This window comes from Schistocerca serialis, chromosome 9 (assembly GCF_023864345.2).
Source record: "Schistocerca serialis cubense isolate TAMUIC-IGC-003099 chromosome 9, iqSchSeri2.2, whole genome shotgun sequence".
Taxonomy (NCBI): domain Eukaryota; kingdom Metazoa; phylum Arthropoda; class Insecta; order Orthoptera; family Acrididae; genus Schistocerca; species Schistocerca serialis.
In genome coordinates, this window is record NC_064646.1 from 44,126,946 (window position 1) to 44,147,617 (window position 20,672).

The 20,672-nt window shown below is 43.6% G+C and overlaps 1 protein-coding gene across 1 annotated transcript in view; it reads left to right on the plus strand.

The window, feature by feature from the left end:
* Positions 1-20,672, plus strand: part of LOC126419190 (neurogenic locus notch homolog protein 1-like) — a 143,601-nt gene that overhangs the window by 37,583 nt on the left and 85,346 nt on the right. Inside the window, exon 3 of the mRNA XM_050086325.1 lies at positions 2,697-2,831. Within this exon, the coding sequence (XP_049942282.1) occupies positions 2,697-2,831 (135 nt within the window). The remainder of the gene's footprint in view (positions 1-2,696; positions 2,832-20,672) is intronic.

Sequence of the window (20,672 nt, forward strand, 5' to 3'; positions counted from 1 at the left end):
GGGCTTTGGTGAAGTACCTGAAGTGACACGAGTCAGGCAACAGACTTCACACCATTCTCTGGACGTATACTGGGAGGTACATCTGGCTGCAAGAATTCTAAAAACTGGGCAGACCTCCTGAACCACATCAGGGCCATTCTGAATCTGCTGTCCGACAGGCAGCTGAACTTCCTGCAAAAGCCACAAATGATTCACACATTTGTCACAAACAGATTGTACTGCGTGGCCCGAGTACTTTCACTCCCTGAAACTTGGGCAGCACCTGATCAGCTGGTTTCTTCTTCATGGTAACATCCCTAAAGCGCAGGTCACGGCACTCGCCCTGCGTCCCTTGCAGGGTGGCCTCGGGCTCACCAGTGTTTGACACAAGTGCACGTGACACACTCCTCACCAACCAAACGAGAAAAAAAAATGTGGCATCAGGGCGTACACCTTCTGCACAGTCTTTTTACCGGCTCGAGATCGACAAGCCTGGCATCGCTGATACACCTAGCAGTGATTCCACCTGAATACCATTACATCCAGAAGTGCTTTCCAGAATTTACTATGTGTGCACTAGTATATCAAAGACATCACAGTTTCTTAACAAAACAATACATTAAGTCATCACAAAGAATGCACCATGAAACCCTGTCAAAGAAAGGGAGCTACAGATGAACTCGACAGTATTGTGTCGAAATATTCACTGATGTGCCTGCCATCACAGATTCTCTTGTGGTGGTATTTGATAGTCAGTGACAAAATCTCTATGGATGATAAACTGCACACAATCCACGCCAGAGTAACATCTGCTTGCTACAGATGCAGAAATGTCGACTCACTCGTGCACACATTTGTTTGCGGACCGGTGCGGGACGTGTGGAGGTTTCTCACCCACCGACTAGCTGTCACTGACAGGACGAATGCGTACTGTCTCAAATAATGTGGCCTTACAGCACGTGATAGCCTACTACAAACAATTCACGTCTGTGGATGATTGAATATGCAGCCATCTACAGTATTGAGAACCGAGATGCTACATTCTCAGAATAGTTGTCCTGTATTAAAGAAGAACATGATGAAATTATGTGAGGTGCCAGTCACAGGCACAGGAAACTATTTGGCAGCATGCTGCAATTGCGCGTATCACACCTGTTACTAGATAATCAACACAATGAAAAAGCAAAATCCACAGAAAAGTGTCTTAAATTGTTATACCTCTTTTGTGTAAGTGATATAGCTGGGTAGAAGGCAGGCAAAGGAAAACTGTCCAAAACAATAAGAACTCCTCTGCAATTGTGTAATTTTTTATCTGGGCTGGTCTGTGTGTGTAATTAGTATGCACTAATATTTATTGTTCCCATGTTTTGTGATGATTGTACTTTCTCTGCAACTCATTTCTAGACAGTGGCACTTAAAGCAATTAAATCAAAGGCTTTGCTCTGTACAGACTATCACTGCGAGTGGCTGTCACTCACTTTTCAGTGACTGGTTACCCACTCTATGGTAAGAAATGGAGTTCATGTACCTAATTCACAAATTTTACAAGTGCCGGAGAATGCCCAAGTATTTTGTTGTGTACTTAGGTATAAAATGTACGTAATGTGAGTTGTACCACTGTGACCTACATTCACTGTTCGCCGGAGTTGCGGCGTGATAGGTCACCGGAAGAGTGCCCGACTACTGACCCAGAGGTCAGGGGCCAGATCCCTCGTCAGTCGCAGGATTTCACCGGAGAGAGTGTTTGTTGAGAGTAATAGTGCCGAGCAGCTCTGCGGTTCTGAGTCCACCCTAAACTGTTATCACCCTACTCTAACTGGCTGGACGACTCAGATCAGAGGTCAGAGAGAGGCAACAGTGTACCACCTCCGACAGTGCCGTGACTGGTAAAACTCTGTGGTGCTCGAGCCAGTCTTTGATTCGATGGCACTTTTAGGTTAAGATGTATACCTTGCATTATGTATGCACTCTTATTTGCAGTTCCCACTTAAAACTGACACCATCATTGAAATTGCCATTGTAATTGTTGAATGTAAGGCTGTCAGTCAAAGGAAAAAATGTTGTCTTTCTAAATGTTTTACATTCTTAGTATGCAGTTCTTAATTTGGAGTAAGGAAACAATGTTTCTTATATGAAAGTCTCCATCATGTGCTATGTAAACATAGTTATTTTAAATAGCAGTCAGGACACTTACTTACTTTCTAATTACTTTGTGACTGGCAATCTGCAGCTAAAATGTGTAAGTGGAAAAACAGAAATTTTCCAGTTCTTTATCTAAGACTAAAATTTTCAGGGTTTTGAAATATAAGGAAAGTATGGCAAGCAGCTATTATAAATAGTGCAAGCTATATGTTATTAATACTTTGGGTACCAGGCCCATAATACTACATTGTCACCTGTGTCGGAAAGAATACCGTGCCCATAATATTTTGGGAAAAGCATCTTATTGTTAGTGAGGAGTGCCACACCTGTAATATTACGATCGTAGCAGTTCTTACTAAGATGTTGTGCCTGAAATATTGTGGGCACGGCACACAAAGTGTTAAAGGTACATAATTGACAGAAGCAGTACATTCGAGGTCTATCATTATGTGTGCTTTGACTGATTCCACTCCTCTGAAGTTTCCCTCTTAATCCTGAATCTGTGGAATATGTGCCACAAATATGTATAATATAAAAATTTGAAGTTTGATGTTTTTCAGTTATTTGTTCATTAGTTCCAGACCCGTGCCAACCCAACCCGTGTGGGAAAAACACCAACTGCCGGAGTACGGCGGGCCGTGCGGTCTGCTCTTGCCTGCCCGGTTACCGTGGTTCGCCACTCAGTTCCTGTGAGAAGGGAGAGTGTTCAGGTCTGTATGTATAAGAGAGGCTTCATCATCAGTAGTGTGCAGTGCAAAATGCCTCGCTCAGTGTGGTATTTCACAACAAGTCACAGAATGTTAACAGGAATCACGGCATCACTTGTCAAGACAGTGTGAGAAGGAAAAGAGTATGAATTTCTCCTTTAGAGACTGCGATACGGGGGTAGGCATACCTATAGTTGTAAAGAATCAATCGTCACTGCGGAAAAAGCTTAAGTTCCGACCATGAAACTCTGTGTCGGTGTCACTCCTATATCTATGTCCACTTCGACACCTGCACTCCGCAAACCATCATGACATACATGACAGAGAGTACTTCCCACCATATCGGTTATAAGGGTTCCTTACCGTTCCATTCATGTATGGAGTGCAGGAAGAATGATTGTTTGAATGCCTCTGTGCTTGCATTAATTACTCTAATCTTATCTTCATGATCTGTATGTGAGCAATATGTAGGGCATTGTAGTATATTCGTAGAGTTATAGTTTAAAGCCAGTTTTTGAAACTTGTTTAATAAACTTTCTCAGAATAGTTTACGTCTATCTTCAAGAGGCTTTCAGTTCAGTTCTTACAATATCTCTGTGATACAAAACCTGTGACCATTTGTGCTGTCCTTCTGTGTATACACTCAGTATCCCCTGTTGGTCCTATTTCGTACGGATCCCACACTTGAGCAGTATTATAGAACTGGTCACACAGGGTGATTTGTAAGCAATCTCCTTTGTGGACTATTGCATTCCCCCAGTATTCTACCAATAAACCAAAGTCCACCACCTGCTTTACCCATGACAGAACCTATGTGATCACTCCATTCCATATCCCTACAAAGAGTTACACGCAGATATTTGGTTGAGTTGGCTGATTCCAACAGTGATTCACTGATATTACTTGTGATAGGGTACTATGTTTTTTCTGTTTTGTAAAGTGCACAATTTTACATTGCTGAACATTTAAAGCAAGTTGCCAGTCATTGCACTTCTTTGAAATCTTATTGAGATATGACTAAATATTTATCCAACTTATTTCAGATAGTACTTCATTATAGATAACAGCATCATCAGCAAAAAGTCTGATGTTACTATTAATATTGTCTTGCAAGGTCATTGATGTACAACATGAAGAGCAAGGGCACAACCAAAGTTATTTCTGCATCTGACAATAAATCCACATCCAGGATAACATGCTGCATCCTCCCTACCAAAAAATCCTCAATCCATCCACAAATTTCACTTGACACCGCATACGACTGTACTTTTGACAATAAGCATAGGTGTGGTACTTAGTCAGATGCTTTTCGCAAATCAAAAAATACTGCATCTACTTGACTGCCTTGGTCCAAAGCTTTCATTATGTAATGAGAGAAAAGTACGAGTTGTGTTTCACATCATTGATGTTTTCGGAATCCATGCTGGCTGACATTGAGGTGGTCATTCTGTTCAAGAGACTTCATTGTCTTTGAGCTCAGAATATGTTCGAAGATTCTACAACAAATCAATGTCAAGGATATGAGGTGGTATTTTTGTGAATCACTTCTACTATCCTTGTTGTAGACAGGTGTTGTGACCTGTGTTTTTTCCAAGAACTGGGCATGGTTTTTTGTTCTATGGATCTACAATACATTATAGTTAGAAGGAGATTAATTCAGCCACAAATTCGGTATGTAGTCTTACAGGGACGGCATTCGGCCATGGAGCATTGTTCAATTTTAACGATTTCAGCTGTTTCTCAACACCACTGACACTAATACTTATTTCATTCATCTTTTCAGTGTTATGAGGATTAAATTGAGCCAATTCTCCTGGGTTTTCCTTTTTAAAGGAGCATTTGAAAACGGAGTTAAGCATTTCAGTTTTTGCTTTGCTCCACTCGATTTCAGTTGCTGTCTCATTCGCTAGGGACTGGACACTAACTTGGGTGACACTAACAGCCTATACATATGGCCAGAATTTCTTTGGGTTTTGTGAAATATCATTTGACAGTATTCTGCTGAGGTAGCCGTGAAAGGCATCTCACATTGCTCTCAACAGCCAAATGTGTTTCATTCAGCATATATCTGTAGCACTATGGTTTGTTTTACATTTATTATGCAGTAATCTCTGTTTCCTTAGAAGTTTCTTTACTGTGACTGTATACCATGGAGGTTTCCTCCCATTATGAACTGTTGTACTGGGTACATATCTATCCAGTGCATGCTCAAGTATTCTCTCTTAAACTTGAGGCATAGTTCATCTAAATGCTCCTGCCCTGTGCTGAAAATTTCAGGTTCCTCACTGACATATGACAATACCAATTTTTTATCTAGTTTGCTGATCATATATATCTTTTTGTTATTACAGTTGTCCTTTGTACTTTGGTAATCATTGTTGCCACAGCTGCATTTGGACATCCTCAAAGAGGTCTGGTCTTATTTGTTACCATTAGATCCAGTGTATTTTCATCATGAGTGGGGTCCCTAATTGCCTGTTCCATGTAGTTTTCAGAAGGCAGTTAGTAATGTTTCACAGGATGTCTTATATCACCCACCACTAACCAAACTATTCTTCCCAATTAATTGTTGGATGATTAAACTCTCCACCGATGATTACAGTACGATTGGGGAACTTATGTACGAGTGAACCGAGATTATCTCAAGTTTTTTGTTACATCATGGAATGAGTCTGGTGGGCGATAGAAGGATCCCTGATACTGAGTCTTGTCCAGATAGTCCGAAATGCCGCTTCAATTTCTGTCTCGGTGGATTTGAGTTTCTTGTCTACTGTGACATGTAAATCACCTCCATTTCCCATTTGCCTATCCTTTTGATATACACTTAAACTTTTCCCAGGGGTCTCACTGCAGTCAGTTTCAGGTTTCAACCAGCTTTCTGTACCTAGCATTATATGAGTTTTACTGCTTTTCATGAGCGCTTCAAACTCTATCACTTTATTGCAGATGCTTTGGCAGTCTACCATTAGGATTTTAGTACTCTCAGCCGTGGGAGGTATTTCTTTCAATCTTAACACTAATACTTTCAGGTTTCCAACAGCTATTGTTATCTGGAATGGATGGAGGTTCACCTAATTGCGTGTTCACACACTGTTGTGTCGCGTGTTTTGGCCGAGATCTCTGTTGTAGAAGGGTGCATTTTGGATTTTCGATAGAGGTTCCGCCTCAAAAATCACCCCATTGTCATTCTGGAAATGCCTGCCACACAACAGTGTTTGCACCCAATGAACTGGAAAGAAGTCACTGGGTGCCCTGCCAGGGGAATATGGGGACTGAGCAAATTTTTTTAGCCCAGAGAAGCAGCACACGTCTGAAGGTGCCCTGTGCAGAATGAAATGGGGTGTTGTCGCACTGCCGAAGAGGCAGATCTGACAGCAGAGTACAGTGCAGGTACAAGCACACATATTTTGGAATTCACCGCCTGACACTAATTGTCAAATGTGTGCTCCACAGCAGACAACCACTACACATTTCCGTGTTGACCTGATGATATCCTCAGTTAAGATTTCGGTGGGCATGGCAGCATTGAGATTAGACCGAGCATTAATGGAAAGGTTCCACAGAGTTGGACGAATTACGTTTCTCATTACAGCAGTTCAACAGTTGTGTCTGCGTATACAGTCATCCGGGCGAGCAGCTGTTTGAAAATGCATTGTGCCACAGATGCGGGACAATTGCGGCAGTATTGTGCCATGGAGGACATTCCCATGGGCTCCTATGGGATGTGCGATAGTAACTGAAGACACCAAGACAACTGCGGACTACCTCCATCCTTTCGTGCATGATGTCAGCCCCGACGTCTGCGGTACCTTCCCAGCAGTGTAGCTGTCCATGTCAGTTGACCAGAACTGTGCTACAGTGGTTTAGGGACACAATAGTGAACTCACGTAGACCTCTCAGCCTCCAGATATGCCCTACTTGAAGCTGGCGAAACACATCTGGTACACTATCAGGCACCAGCTCTGAGCCCACAAATGACTGGCCCATAATTTATGGAAATTATGTGATGACCAGTGTGTAGGCATCTGGTGCCATGTAGCTCTGGAAACCTCCCAACCACTTTTCAAAACCGTGCTACATAAAATCACTGCTGTATTTCATTCTAAAGATATGCCAACATACTATTAAACCATTAGTCATAACTGTTTGCTTTTGTGGTTCCGGTAGCCTCTAGATCTGTATTCATTCACATCTTCAGAAGTAATTTGGATTAATTTCTAAATGAATTTCACACATCTTCATGGGATTGTCTTTTCATATTTATACATTTTTGTTCACATTTTCACTCATGGTGAAGATCACTTGTAGGGTATTACTTATATACGTCATTAAACACGTGAACAAACTTACATACCAGTGGCAGTAGCACACTGTTCATCACAATGACAGTCCAATACGAAGTGCTCAGTTCGCTCTGGATATTTAAAGCGAGCTCAGGAGATTTTTGTAAGTCTTCAAAAATCACTATCTCTTCTAAAATATTAAGGTTGTTACCTTTATTCTCCAAGTATATGATTTGCATACTCTCATGTATGTCTGTGATCTGATGTCCTGTGTCACATAAATGTGCACCCAGTGTTCATTCAGAATCCACGCAATTGGTATGCTCTTTAAATCGAGTTGAAAAACTTCTGCCGGTTTGACCTATATATTTGGCATCACATTGCCGCCAAGAGATCCAGTAGACTCCCAGTAACTTAAACCTTTCGTGAAGCATACTTTCCTTGTCTCTAAAGTTTTGGCCATTGTTCTTAGGAACATAATAATGTTTTTTGAAACCAGACATTTTCATATTTTATCAGAAATATCTCAAAAGAAAGGAATCCGATGGTAGTTTTTTCTAGTGGAAGCTGTATCGTCTATTGTATTGTTGTTTATACTTACAAACATTTTTACGCACTTTGCAAGGCTTATTTTATTTTCTCCTCACCAAGTACTCATTTTATTTTGTTTTACAGGCATCCTTTTATCAATGTGACATACGTTACTAGCAGGTTTTTATTTACCAGTGATGTGAAGGATGGGCAGAGACTTCAGGATAGCTTAAAATAATGTTGTGGACACAATTTATGGAAGTACCTAATGTACAGGACTCCATATCACAGTATTGACTAACCCACTGTAAAGACAAAAATTGTAAAATACCTACATTCTAATCACCTGAGGATGTGCCTCAATTGGTGAGAAACTGGTCGTGGTTTTAATAAAAAGAACTTTCTGTGCCCAGAGAGCTGCTATTTTTTTGCCTTCTTATAAAAATATGAGTAACGTTTAATGTAGTGATTGCATTGTTGAATGCTAGCTGCCCACTGACACATTGAATGCTGACTATAGACCGACGCTTTCCTGACTGCCCGTCACTCTCTTAAGTCTGCTCCTGGCAGCCCCTGCTCTCTACAGTGACACCTCCATCTGCCCTGGACTCTGGCTGAATATGCTGGCCCCTGGCACAGATGCATCCCACATAGGTGGGCCTGTATGCAGTATGGGAGTGCTGATCGGGATACAGGATGTGTAACGGAGTGCAGTGCCCCCACAGGATTTCAGCCGGTCTGACCTCGCTGACTGGTGTGGACCTCTGTGTCACAAGGAAGCTGTGTGGGGCCTCCTCAGTCGTGACTGGGTTTCGAAAGTCCAGATCGTCCACTCCCTCCACATTGGAGGCAGGTTGAAAGGGGGCAGAGATCAATACAGAGTCCGCTAGAAAAATGTATACACACTTTAAGGAATGAAAAGTATTACTTATATGTTTATTTTACATTTAATAATTGATCACACATGTTGTACAACCTTCAGTTTAGCACACGGTTACTTTAAATGTTAAAAATATTCACCATTGGCGGCTATGCACATAACAGAATGACTAGCGTTCGCCACAACTACGTCAGTCAGTGTTACAGTGGATATCAGCGCACCTGTCACTGTAATGTCCTGGCAGAGTTCCTCCACCATGCGTGGCTTACGTTGATAGATGTTATCTTTCACAGTCCCCCACAAGTAAAAGTCCATAGATGTTAGATCTGGCAATTGTGGAGGGAACTCAATGGGCCCTCTTCGTCCAATCCAATGCCCCCGAAAGTTGTCATCCAGGAAAGCTCCTATGGCTATGTTGTAGTGTGGTGGCACCCTGTCCTGTTGGTAGAAGACCAGTTCATCAGCTCCATAAAGCACACGTATACCTGGCAAAATTTGTGTGCATAACATTTCCAGGTACACTTCTCCAATGACAGTAGCATCAAAGAAAAAGGGTTCTACTAAGCCCCTAGATGATAGTCCATACCACACATGAACCTCTGGTACATTGACTGCTTTATCCACATAAACATGTGGATTTTACTGTGCCCAGTACACACTGTCATGCCGATTCACAGTTCCATTAAGTTTAAATTGTGACTCACCAATTGTGACTCGTCACTCCACACTACCTTCGTCACAAATTGTTCGTCATCAGTTACCATTTACGGATACCATTCCCAAAATTGCATTCAGTGATCAGGATTGTCGTCATTAATCGCATGCAGTAATTGTGGAATGTAAGCATTCTACTTTGCAGCTTTCAGAATTCTTCTTACACTTGTAATGATAATCCCCACTTCACGTGCACATTGCGTAGCAGACTTCTGTGAAGAATTAACAAACTTTTCTAATGCGAGAGCTGACGAAGCAGGACTTGTAGCTGTATGCTGTCTTCCTGATCTTCCTTTGTGAATATCACAAATCGTTCCATGCAATTCAAACTTGTCAGTGAAGCATTTAACTGTTAGGCGGGTCGGTGGTTCCGTTTCAAGCTCCCACCTCCACTGACATTGCACTTCAACAGCATTATCAAATTTGAAAAACCATGTAACAATACATTTTTATTGCTCGAATCTCAAGTGCACCCCAGCCATCTTGTTTTGTCAATACCGAGGTGAAAGTACTAACATTTGTCGAGCGAAAGACCATACTACAACACACTCGTAACTCAAATCGAACAACAATTTTGATATCTCGATAGAGCCGGACAAAGAGTGTATACATTTTTGTGGTGGACTCTGTAGTTTGATGTTGCTACAGCAATAGAAGGCCTGGAATTATATCGACATAAGTTCGGACTCGTTGTTCAACACCTGGGTATCGGCATCCCCTGGTCGATGAGAATCTTCTGGAGGGCACAGATCTTTGCGAGGATCACAGTGGGCAGCATCCTTGTTATGTACAGTAAGTTCAAAGGGCGTTCACCACCACTGGCGATATAGCTCCCCGAAATGACCCAGCAAAATTGACACAACCCTTCCCTCCTCGGCGGTCAGGGCAGAGCTGTGGTGGGAAAAGTTGCCCAGGCAACACCTGAGCAGGCACATCGAGAGCGCCATTTACGTTTGAATGTCTGTGTCAGTGAGGAGCCGGTAGATGTGCCATCTGGCCGACATCCTCACGCTCATCGTACTCGTGCGAAGAATGTGAAGAGTGCGCAAGAAGTGGAGGATCTGGGGGTGGGATGACGACCCACACTTGGAGTCCTCCATGGCCGACATTGAGATGATCTTCGTGGCATTAAGTGAAAACTGCAAGAAGCCAGGGCAGTCTGTCAGGAAGTGTGCTCTGACCGTCCTTTCTGGACTGCTGACAAAACTTTCTTTACGACTGGGGCACGGGTCAATACCGTAGCTAACTCGTGCGCAGTCAGCGGGATATCATCCGGGTTTTGTTGTAGATGTTGGTCCAGGGCAAGACAAACTGTTTTCTGGCAATCGAATTGGACTTTGCAGCCAATAGGAAAGCAGGACAGGGTGTGGGCATCGGTGTGTCGGCCAGTGCGGCAAAAGTGGACCTCATATCGGTGCCTACTTGAAAACGATGCCCAGCACTGCAGACATAGTGCTGCCTTTACGGGAACTCAGAGCGGCGCCTGAAAATGTAATCGAATGTTTGTGATCTGATGAAATTTGCTGACAAATACTAACAAAGAGATAGAGGGGCTGGCCAGTACTTACCTCAGCTCAGTACAGCCGATAGATACACATAAAACAGAACTGAAAATTTACATTCCTAGCTTTCGGAACTTTGTTCCTTCATCAGGGAGGAGAGAGGGGAAAAAAGGGAAGAAGGGAAAGTGGATTCAGTTACTCACAACCCAGGTTATGAAGCAACAGGGAAAGGTAAACAGGGAGGGTAGCAAGGATGGAGGCATGGTTATCAGAGGGAAGCCAAAGATATTCTACTGTAAGTACTGTGCCAGCTTCAAACCAAAGAGGATGCATACAGAAGTAAAGAGGTATATAGTATAAAGATAAACACAACTATGTAGGAGGAAAAGATGCGTGAATGGCTAAAGAGGAAAGGGAAAGAGGAGAAGACTGAAGAGTGAATGGGAGTGAGGTTGTTTAACGTAGGTTCAGTCCAGGGGGATGGCGGGATGAAAGGATGTGTTGGAGTGCAAGTTCCCATCTCCACAGTTCAGAGGGACTGGTGTTGGGTGGGAGAAGCCAAATGGCACATACGGTGTAGCAGGTTCCTAGGTCCCTAGAATTATGCTGGAGGGCATGCTCCGCTACTGGGTATTGGGCATCTCCTAGGTGGACAGTTCGTCTGTGTCCGTTCATGCGCTCAGCCAGTTTGGCTGTTGTCATGCCGATGTAAAAGGCTGTGCAGTGCAGGCATGTCAGTTGATAAATGACATGTGTAGTTTCACACGTAGCCCTGCCTTGAATTGTGTATGTTTTACCAGTAGCGGGGCTGGAGTAGGTGGTTGTGGGGGGATGCATGGGGCAGGTTTTGCAGCGGGGTCGGTTACAGGGGTAGGAACCGCTGGGTAGAGAAGGTAGTCTGGGAATATTGTAGGGTTTAACAAGGATGTTACGGAGGTTAGGGGGGCGACGAAAGGCAACTCTGGGTGGTGTGGGGAGAATTTTGTCAAGGGATGATCTCATTTCAGGAGTTGACTTGAGAAAGTCATATCCCTGGCGGAGTAATTTGTTGATGTTTTCGAGGCCAGTTTGGCTGTTGTCATGCCGATGTAAAAGGCTGTGCAGTGCAGGCATGTCAGTTGATAAATGACATGTGTAGTTTCACACGTAGCCCTGCCTTGAATTGTGTATGTTTTACCAGTAGCGGGGCTGGAGTAGGTGGTTGTGGGGGGATGCATGGGGCAGGTTTTGCAGCGGGGTCGGTTACAGGGGTAGGAACCGCTGGGTAGAGAAGGTAGTCTGGGAATATTGTAGGGTTTAACAAGGATGTTACGGAGGTTAGGGGGGCGACGAAAGGCAACTCTGGGTGGTGTGGGGAGAATTTTGTCAAGGGATGATCTCATTTCAGGAGTTGACTTGAGAAAGTCATATCCCTGGCGGAGTAATTTGTTGATGTTTTCGAGGCCAGGATAATATTGGGTGACAAGGGGGATGCTTCTGTGTGGTCTGGGGGTAGGAACATTGTTGTTGGACGGAGAGGAATGTATTGCTCGGGAAATCTGTTTGTGGACAAGATCTGCAGGATAGTTGCGGGAGAGGAAAGCACTGGTCAGGTTATTGGTGTAGTTGTTGAGGGATTCGTCACTGGTGCAGATACGTTTGCCACGAATACCTAGGCTGTAGGGAAGGGAGCGTTTGATGTGGAAAGGATGGCAGCTATCAAAGTGAAGGTACTGTTGTTTGTTTGTGGGTTTGATATGGACAGAGGTGTGGATGTGAGCTTCAACAAGATGAAGGTCAACATCCAGGAAGGTGGCTTGGGTTTTGGAGAAGGACCAGGTGAAATTCAGATTCGAAAAGGAGTTGAGGTTGTGGAGGAAATTAAGGAATGTTTCTTCACCATGAGTCCAGACCACAAAGATGTCATCTATAAACCTATACCAGGCCAGGGGAAGCAGCTGTTGGGTCTTCAGGAAAGCCTCCTCCATGCGGCCCATGAAGAGGTTGGCATAGGAGGGAGCCATCCTGGTTCCCATGGCCGTTCCCCTGATTTGTTTGTAGGTCTGGCCTTCAAAAGTGAAGTAATTATGGGTGAGGATGAAGTTGGTAAGTGTGATAAGGAACGACGTTTTTGGAAGATCTTCGGGTGGGCGTTGGGAGAGGTAGTGCTCAAGGGCAGAGAGACCATGGGTATGTGGGATGTTTGTGTAAAGGGATGTAGCATCTATGATGACAAGAAAGGTTTCAGGTGGGAGAGGAGTGGGAATGGATTTGAGGCGTTCTAGGAAGTGGTTTGTGTCTTTGATGTAGGATGGGAGTCTGCGGGTGATAGGTTGTAGGTGCTGGTCTACCAGAGCTGAGATACGTTCGGTTGGGGATTTGAAGCCTGCTACAATGGGACGGCCAGGATGGTTCTCTTTGTGGATTTTGGGTAATAGGTAGAAGGTAGGGGTACGTGGCTCAGGTGGAGTGAGTAAGTCTATGGAAGCCGTTGTGAGGCCTTGTGAGGGACCTTGGATTTTTAGGATTTTTTGCAGCTCAGTCTGGATGGAGGGAATGGGATCCTGGGTAACAGTTTTGTAGGTTGAGGTGTCAGAGAGTTGACGCAGTCCTTCTGCCACATACTCCACACGGTCAAGTACGACAGTTGTGGAGCCTTTATCCGCCGGGAGGATGACAATAGAGCGGTCTATTTTCAGCTCCTTAATGGCACGGGATTCAGCTGGGGTGATGTTGGGGGTTGTCGGGATGTTCTTCAAGAAGGACTGGGAGGCAACACTGGATGTGAGGAATTCCTGAAATGTCTGCAAGGGATAGTTTTGGGGGAGGGGAGGAGGATCCCTTTGAGAAGGCAGTCGGAACTGTTCTAGACAGGGTTCAACACTGGGTCTAGTACTTGGGGGCTGTGTTTGGGTAGTGAAGTGATATTTCCAGTTGAGGTTCCGGGTGAATGAGAGGAGATCTTTAACCAGGGCAGTGTGGTTGAATTTAGGTGTGGGGCTAAAGGTTAAGCCTTTTGATAGAACAGATGTCTCTGGAGGAGAGAGGGATCTGGATGAGAGGTTTAGGACTGAATTGGGACTGGTGATATGTAGCATTTGACTGTGGTTATAGGTGAGATTTGGTCTGTGTGGGGTATGTGCTGGGATGGGGAGATTGAGTAGGGTGGCTAGGCTAGGTTTGTTGGCTATGAGGGGGGTTTGTTGAAGGTTCTGTTGTGGTTGGTGTTTGTGAGGGATAGGGAGAGGGACCCCACTTCTTAGGTGTTGCACTAGCACTGTGGATAGTTTTTTCAGGTGGTGTGTGGCATGGAACTCAAGTTTGCAGCTGGCTTCTAGGATGATGTTCCTCAGTGTGTTCTCCAAGCAAGGGTTTGAGAGGTGGAGGACTTTGAAGAGAGATAGGAGCTGTTGGGAGTGGTGGTTACATGAAGTAGTGTAGAGATTCAGGACAAGTTGGGTAAGGGCTAAGGATTGAAGGTTCTGGAAGTCCAGGAGAGACTGGTGGAAGGAGGAATTGCACCCGGAGATGGGAACTTTTAAGGTAAGCCCTTTAGGGGTAATTCCAAAGGTTAAGCAGGACTGGAGGAAAAGTATGTGGGATTGCAGTTTGGCTACAGTGAATGCATGTTTCCGGAATGAATGTAAATAATGTGGTATAGGATTAGGGTACATAGTGGGTAACTGGTGGGTAGGGAAATTAAATAACTAAAGTTGAAATAGTAATCATAAGAAGGAGTAAAACACGGAGGGAAGGACGAGAAGGAAAGAAATTGTGTTGGTAATGTTCAATACCAAAGGAAGACCACAAAATAAGAAAAATACGGAAAAAGTTGACCAGACCAAGCAAGTATGTCCAGATCAGGGGAAAAAGAACACACGTAGCTCAAAAACAGAGATAGCGAGTGGCGAAAAAAGATCGCGCGTGCCGCAAAAGCGATCGCGCGTGCCGCAAAAAAGATCGCGCGTGCCGCAAAAAAGATCGCGGGTGCCGCAAAAAAGATCGCGGGTGGGGCAGAAATGTCCCAAAAAATTTTTCTTGTGGCAGAGAAAGATAGCCAATGGCACAAAAATATCGCCAGCAACAAGAAATCGACGGAAATGGATGATACTGGTAGGTGTGGAAGAGATTGTTGGCAGTGATTGTTGGCTGGGAAACAGCGAATAACGAACGTTAAAACTGTGGAATGTTGAATAAATAAATCAATAAATAAAAAAGAGAAGAGGACTATAAATGGAACAAGATAATAGGAGGAAGATGAAACTAGCACAGTTGGTGACGAAAATATTTATTTATGTATATATAAAACACTGAAGAAGAGGAAGTGTTAAGATGACAGACGTAAGTGATAGCTAACAAAAGGGACAAAACAATGAAGGATGTGGACCATATAGGTGATCTAAATGATTAATGGAAAATCTCATATAAGATGTGAAACAAATACTAACAAAGAGATAGAGGGGCTGGCCAGTACTTACCTCAGCTCAGTACAGCCGATAGATACACATAAAACAGAACTGAAAATTTACATTCCTAGCTTTCGGAACTTTGTTCCTTCATCAGGGAGGAGAGAGGGGAAAAAAGGGAAGAAGGGAAAGTGGATTCAGTTACTCACAACCCAGGTTATGAAGCAACAGGGAAAGGTAAACAGGGAGGGTAGCAAGGATGGAGGCATGGTTATCAGAGGGAAGCCAAAGATATTCTACTGTAAGTACTGTGCCAGCTTCAAACCAAAGAGGATGCATACAGAAGTAAAGAGGTATATAGTATAAAGATAAACACAACTATGTAGGAGGAAAAGATGCGTGAATGGCTAAAGAGGAAAGGGAAAGAGGAGAAGACTGAAGAGTGAATGGGAGTGAGGTTGTTTAACGTAGGTTCAGTCCAGGGGGATGGCGGGATGAAAGGATGTGTTGGAGTGCAAGTTCCCATCTCCACAGTTCAGAGGGACTGGTGTTGGGTGGGAGAAGCCAAATGGCACATACGGTGTAGCAGGTTCCTAGGTCCCTAGAATTATGCTGGAGGGCATGCTCCGCTACTGGGTATTGGGCATCTCCTAGGTGGACAGTTCGTCTGTGTCCGTTCATGCGCTCAGCCAGTTTGGCTGTTGTCATGCCGATGTAAAAGGCTGTGCAGTGCAGGCATGTCAGTTGATAAATGACATGTGTAGTTTCACACGTAGCCCTGCCTTGAATTGTGTATGTTTTACCAGTAGCGGGGCTGGAGTAGGTGGTTGTGGGGGGATGCATGGGGCAGGTTTTGCAGCGGGGTCGGTTACAGGGGTAGGAACCGCTGGGTAGAGAAGGTAGTCTGGGAATATTGTAGGGTTTAACAAGGATGTTACGGAGGTTAGGGGGGCGACGAAAGGCAACTCTGGGTGGTGTGGGGAGAATTTTGTCAAGGGATGATCTCATTTCAGGAGTTGACTTGAGAAAGTCATATCCCTGGCGGAGTAATTTGTTGATGTTTTCGAGGCCAGGATAATATTGGGTGACAAGGGGGATGCTTCTGTGTGGTCTGGGGGTAGGAACATTGTTGTTGGACGGAGAGGAATGTATTGCTCGGGAAATCTGTTTGTGGACAAGATCTGCAGGATAGTTGCGGGAGAGGAAAGCACTGGTCAGGTTATTGGTGTAGTTGTTGAGGGATTCGTCACTGGAGCAGATACGTTTGCCACGAATACCTAGGCTGTAGGGAAGGGACCGTTTGATGTGGAAAGGATGGCAGCTATCAAAGTGAAGGTACTGTTGTTTGTTTGTGGGTTTGATATGGACAGAGGTGTGGATGTGAGCTTCAACAAGATGAAGGTCAACATCCAGCAAGGTGGCTTGGGTTTTGGAGAATCCTGGCCTCGAAAACATCAACAAATTACTCCGCCAGGGATATGACTTTCTCAAGTCAACCCCTGAAATGAGATCATCCCTTGACAAAATTCTCCCCACACCACCCAGAGTTGCCTTTCGTCGCCCCCCTAACCTCCGTAACATCCTTGTTAAACCCTACAATATTCCCAGACTACCTTCTCTACCCAGCGGTTCCTACCCCTGTAACCGACCCCGCTGCAAAACCTGCCCCATGCATCCCCCCACAACCACCTACTCCAGCCCCGCTACTGGTAAAACATACACAATTCAAGGCAGGGCTACGTGTGAAACTACACATGTCATTTATCAACTGACATGCCTGCACTGCACAGCCTTTTACATCGGCATGACAACAACCAAACTGGCTGAGCGCATGAACGGACACAGACGAACTGTCCGCCTAGGAGATGCCCAATACCCAGTAGCGGAGCATGCCCTCCAGCATAATTCTAGGGACCTAGGAACCTGCTACACCGTATGTGCCATTTGGCTTCTCCCACCCAACACCAGTCCCTCTGAACTGCGGAGATGGGAACTTGCACTCCAACACATCCTTTCATCCCGCCATCCCCCTGGACTGAACCTACGTTAAACAACCTCACTCCCATTCACTCTTCAGTCTTCTCCTCTTTCCCTTTCCTCTTTAGCCATTCACGCATCTTTTCCTCCTACATAGTTGTGTTTATCTTTATACTATATACCTCTTTACTTCTGTATGCATCCTCTTTGGTTTGAAGCTGGCACAGTACTTACAGTAGAATATCTTTGGCTTCCCTCTGATAACCATGCCTCCATCCTTGCTACCCTCCCTGTTTACCTTTCCCTGTTGCTTCATAACCTGGGTTGTGAGTAACTGAATCCACTTTCCCTTCTTCCCTTTTTTCCCCTCTCTCCTCTCTGATGAAGGAACAAAGTTCCGAAAGCTAGGAATGTAAATTTTCAGTTCTGTTTTATGTGTATCTATCGGCTGTACTGAGCTGAGGTAAGTACTGGCCAGCCCCTCTATCTCTTTGTTAGTATTTGTTTCACATCTTATATGAGATTTTCCATTAATCATTTAGAAATTTGCTGACATACAAAAATACAAGAAAATTATTGACCTTATAAATAATCAGCAAAGCCTCCTTCTCAATTTTGGAATAATTGAGCTGTACAGTATGGGAGCTGCCTGATCTACAGCTGTAATGGGTGTGAATCACAGCAGAATGATCAAAGTGCTTAAGTCACTCACAAGATGTAAGTGATCCAGATGCTTGTGAGTTCAGGCGGGACTTAGAGGCAGAAATAGAGGATGATTATATATGAAGACTGAAGAGATGAATGAAAATTTGCACTGAAGTTGGGATTCAGACCTGGATCTCCAAGCTCTGTGCCAGGAGACCTAGGTTCAAATCCCAGCTTTGGTACAAGTTTTCATTCACCTCTTCAGTCTGCATATATACATCGTAGATGTCCGAAACTTGAAAAGGTCTCTGGAGATGATTAGTCACAATCGTCAATTGACCCCGTTTGTTGCAGCAACTAGGTACTTGTGAAACTTGAATTTTATTTTTTAAAGTGTGCTGGGCAGTCAAAGCAAACTCAAAAGCTTAAGCAATTTTGAGCTCTTCACCAAGACTACATCCAGATTTGGGTAAAGCTTTAGCTGCGACCACCGTGTCAGGCTAGGTGGACAATTTCCGCATACAAAACTTTACTGCTCTCCGATGTGAAATTGCATTTGTCTATGAGGCCCTGCAAGTTAGCAGTCTGTGCTGTGTGATTGAAACTTCCTAGCAGATTAAAACTGCTGCCAGACTGGAACTCGAACCTGGGACCTCCGCCTTATGTTGGTAAATGCTCTTTCGACTCGGTTATCTGAGCACAACTCACGACCCACCGTAAAAGACAAAGACTGAGGTCCCAGGTTTCAGTCCCGGTTGGGCACACAATTTTAATCGGCCACCAAGTTTCACTGCCTGCCCGTGTTGTTTGTGACAGTCATTTAACTGCAGCCTACTCAAACAAGGCACATCTGCTGATTGGTTAACAGGACTCAGTAGCATACAGCGGTAATAACAGTAACAAAGAATGCACCAATTTACAAAATTTATTTTGCTTCATTGCCATGAGTGTTCTTAAACAATGTATTTCAGACATTTATTAGTGTTTCAAGAATTACATGGGTCATAATAATTATATTTTCGTTAAACGTTTAAAAGGGCAATCACCATGAAGATATAACAAAATACGTAACAAATACAAAAAATTGTACTTTTTGTACAGATATCCACTGAAACAGATCTTATTGAAAATTGAATATGCTTTAATCTTCATTACCTTTAATACTTGTGCCTTCACCAGCTGTTGTATCTGCAATTAAAAACTTGTAGAAATGATGATTCAGTAGAGAAAACAGATTATCTTGAGCTAATTGCCATTATTTCCATCACTGTCAATTTCTCTGTTCTTTATCCTGTAATGTCTCAGTTCTGGGAAATTGAGTACTTCTGTGTGCTGGACTTCAGTGAATTGGTAATTTTTGTTTGTTACTTGGCAGCAGTGAACCATCAAGCAGTCTTGTCATTTTCTCTGTTGAGGAACAATCAGAGTCGCACTCCATTTGTGAGTGGCCTGGCTCAAAGAAGGTGTGACTTATTACAAGGATATAAGATGACCAGCAGTGTACAGGAACATAATATGTTTCCATTTCTATTTTGCAATCCACATGTATCAGAGAAGATAATCCGGTCATCACTGTCTACATTTTTTCTAGAAAATTAGGCAAGTGTGAAGCAGTGTCCGTACATCAGCATTTGGCAGTACGAGGGTGGTCCCATAAGTACCCGGCCTGACCAAGAGATGGCAGTCGTTGATGAAAAATATCTCTGGATTATAAAGTATACGTTCTATGACGCATATGTTTCAAGTTTGAAGATGCCACATTTTTAGTATTTGTTTGGCAGCCATCAATAGTGAATGTTGTGAGTGAACTTGTGAAAATTGAGAAAATTGGTCATCGTTATGTTATACAATATTTGTTTTCGAAAGGCCTCAGTGCAACCAGTATTAAAGCTGACCTAGATTCTACTTTTGGAGAGTCTGCTCCTTTGTTGACAACAGCAAAGTATTGGGTAACCGAGTTTAAATGAGGCCATACTACGAGCGCCCAAGATGAGCATCGTAGTGGTCGACCAAATGAGGTGAAGACTCCATAAATGGTGAAGAAAATCCACAAAGCAGTACTGGATGATCATCTACTGAAAGTGCGTGAGCTAGCAGACATAGTAGCCAATTCCAAAAGTGTGGTACATTGCACATTATCTGAAAAATGTGTGCAAGGTTTGTGCCACGTTTGCTCACACCCGAACAAAAACAATGTCGTGAAGATGTTTCAGTTGAGTGTTTAGCGAAGTTTCGCACCAAAGAAGATGATTTTTTGTGCCGTTTCATTACTGTGGATAAAACATGGGTCCACCACTTCATTCTCGAGACAAAAGAACAATCAAAACAATGGACACAAATTGGAGAGCTGACTCCAAAGAAGGTGAAGACCGTTTCATCTGCAGGCGAGGTCATGGCATCATTTTTATGGGATGCGCGTGGGATAATTTTCATTGACTACCTTGAAAAAGGAAAAACTGTCAATGGCGAGTATTATGCAAAATTATTGCAACATTTGGGTGAAGAAATCAATCAAAAAAGGCCACATTTGACCAAGAATAATGTGTCGTTTCTTCTGGACAATGCATCATCTCACAAGTCCATTATTGCAATGGCCAAAATTAATGAATTAAAGTTTTCATTGCTACCTCATGCATCCTATTCACCAGATTTAGCCCCCTCGGATTATTTTCTGTTCCCAAACTTGAAAAAATGGCTCGGCGGTCGAATATTTTCAACAAATGAAGACGTGATGTCGGCAGTTAATGGCTAATATGGGGAATTAGACAGTTATCATTATAAAAAGGGTATCAAACTTACTGAACATTGCTGGGAAAAGTGTATAGAGCTGAAAGGAGATGATGTTGAAAAATAAATACATTTTTTTCCAAAATTTTTGTGATTTCTTTGTTGAGTTGGGTACTTATGGAACCACCCTCGTACTTTCA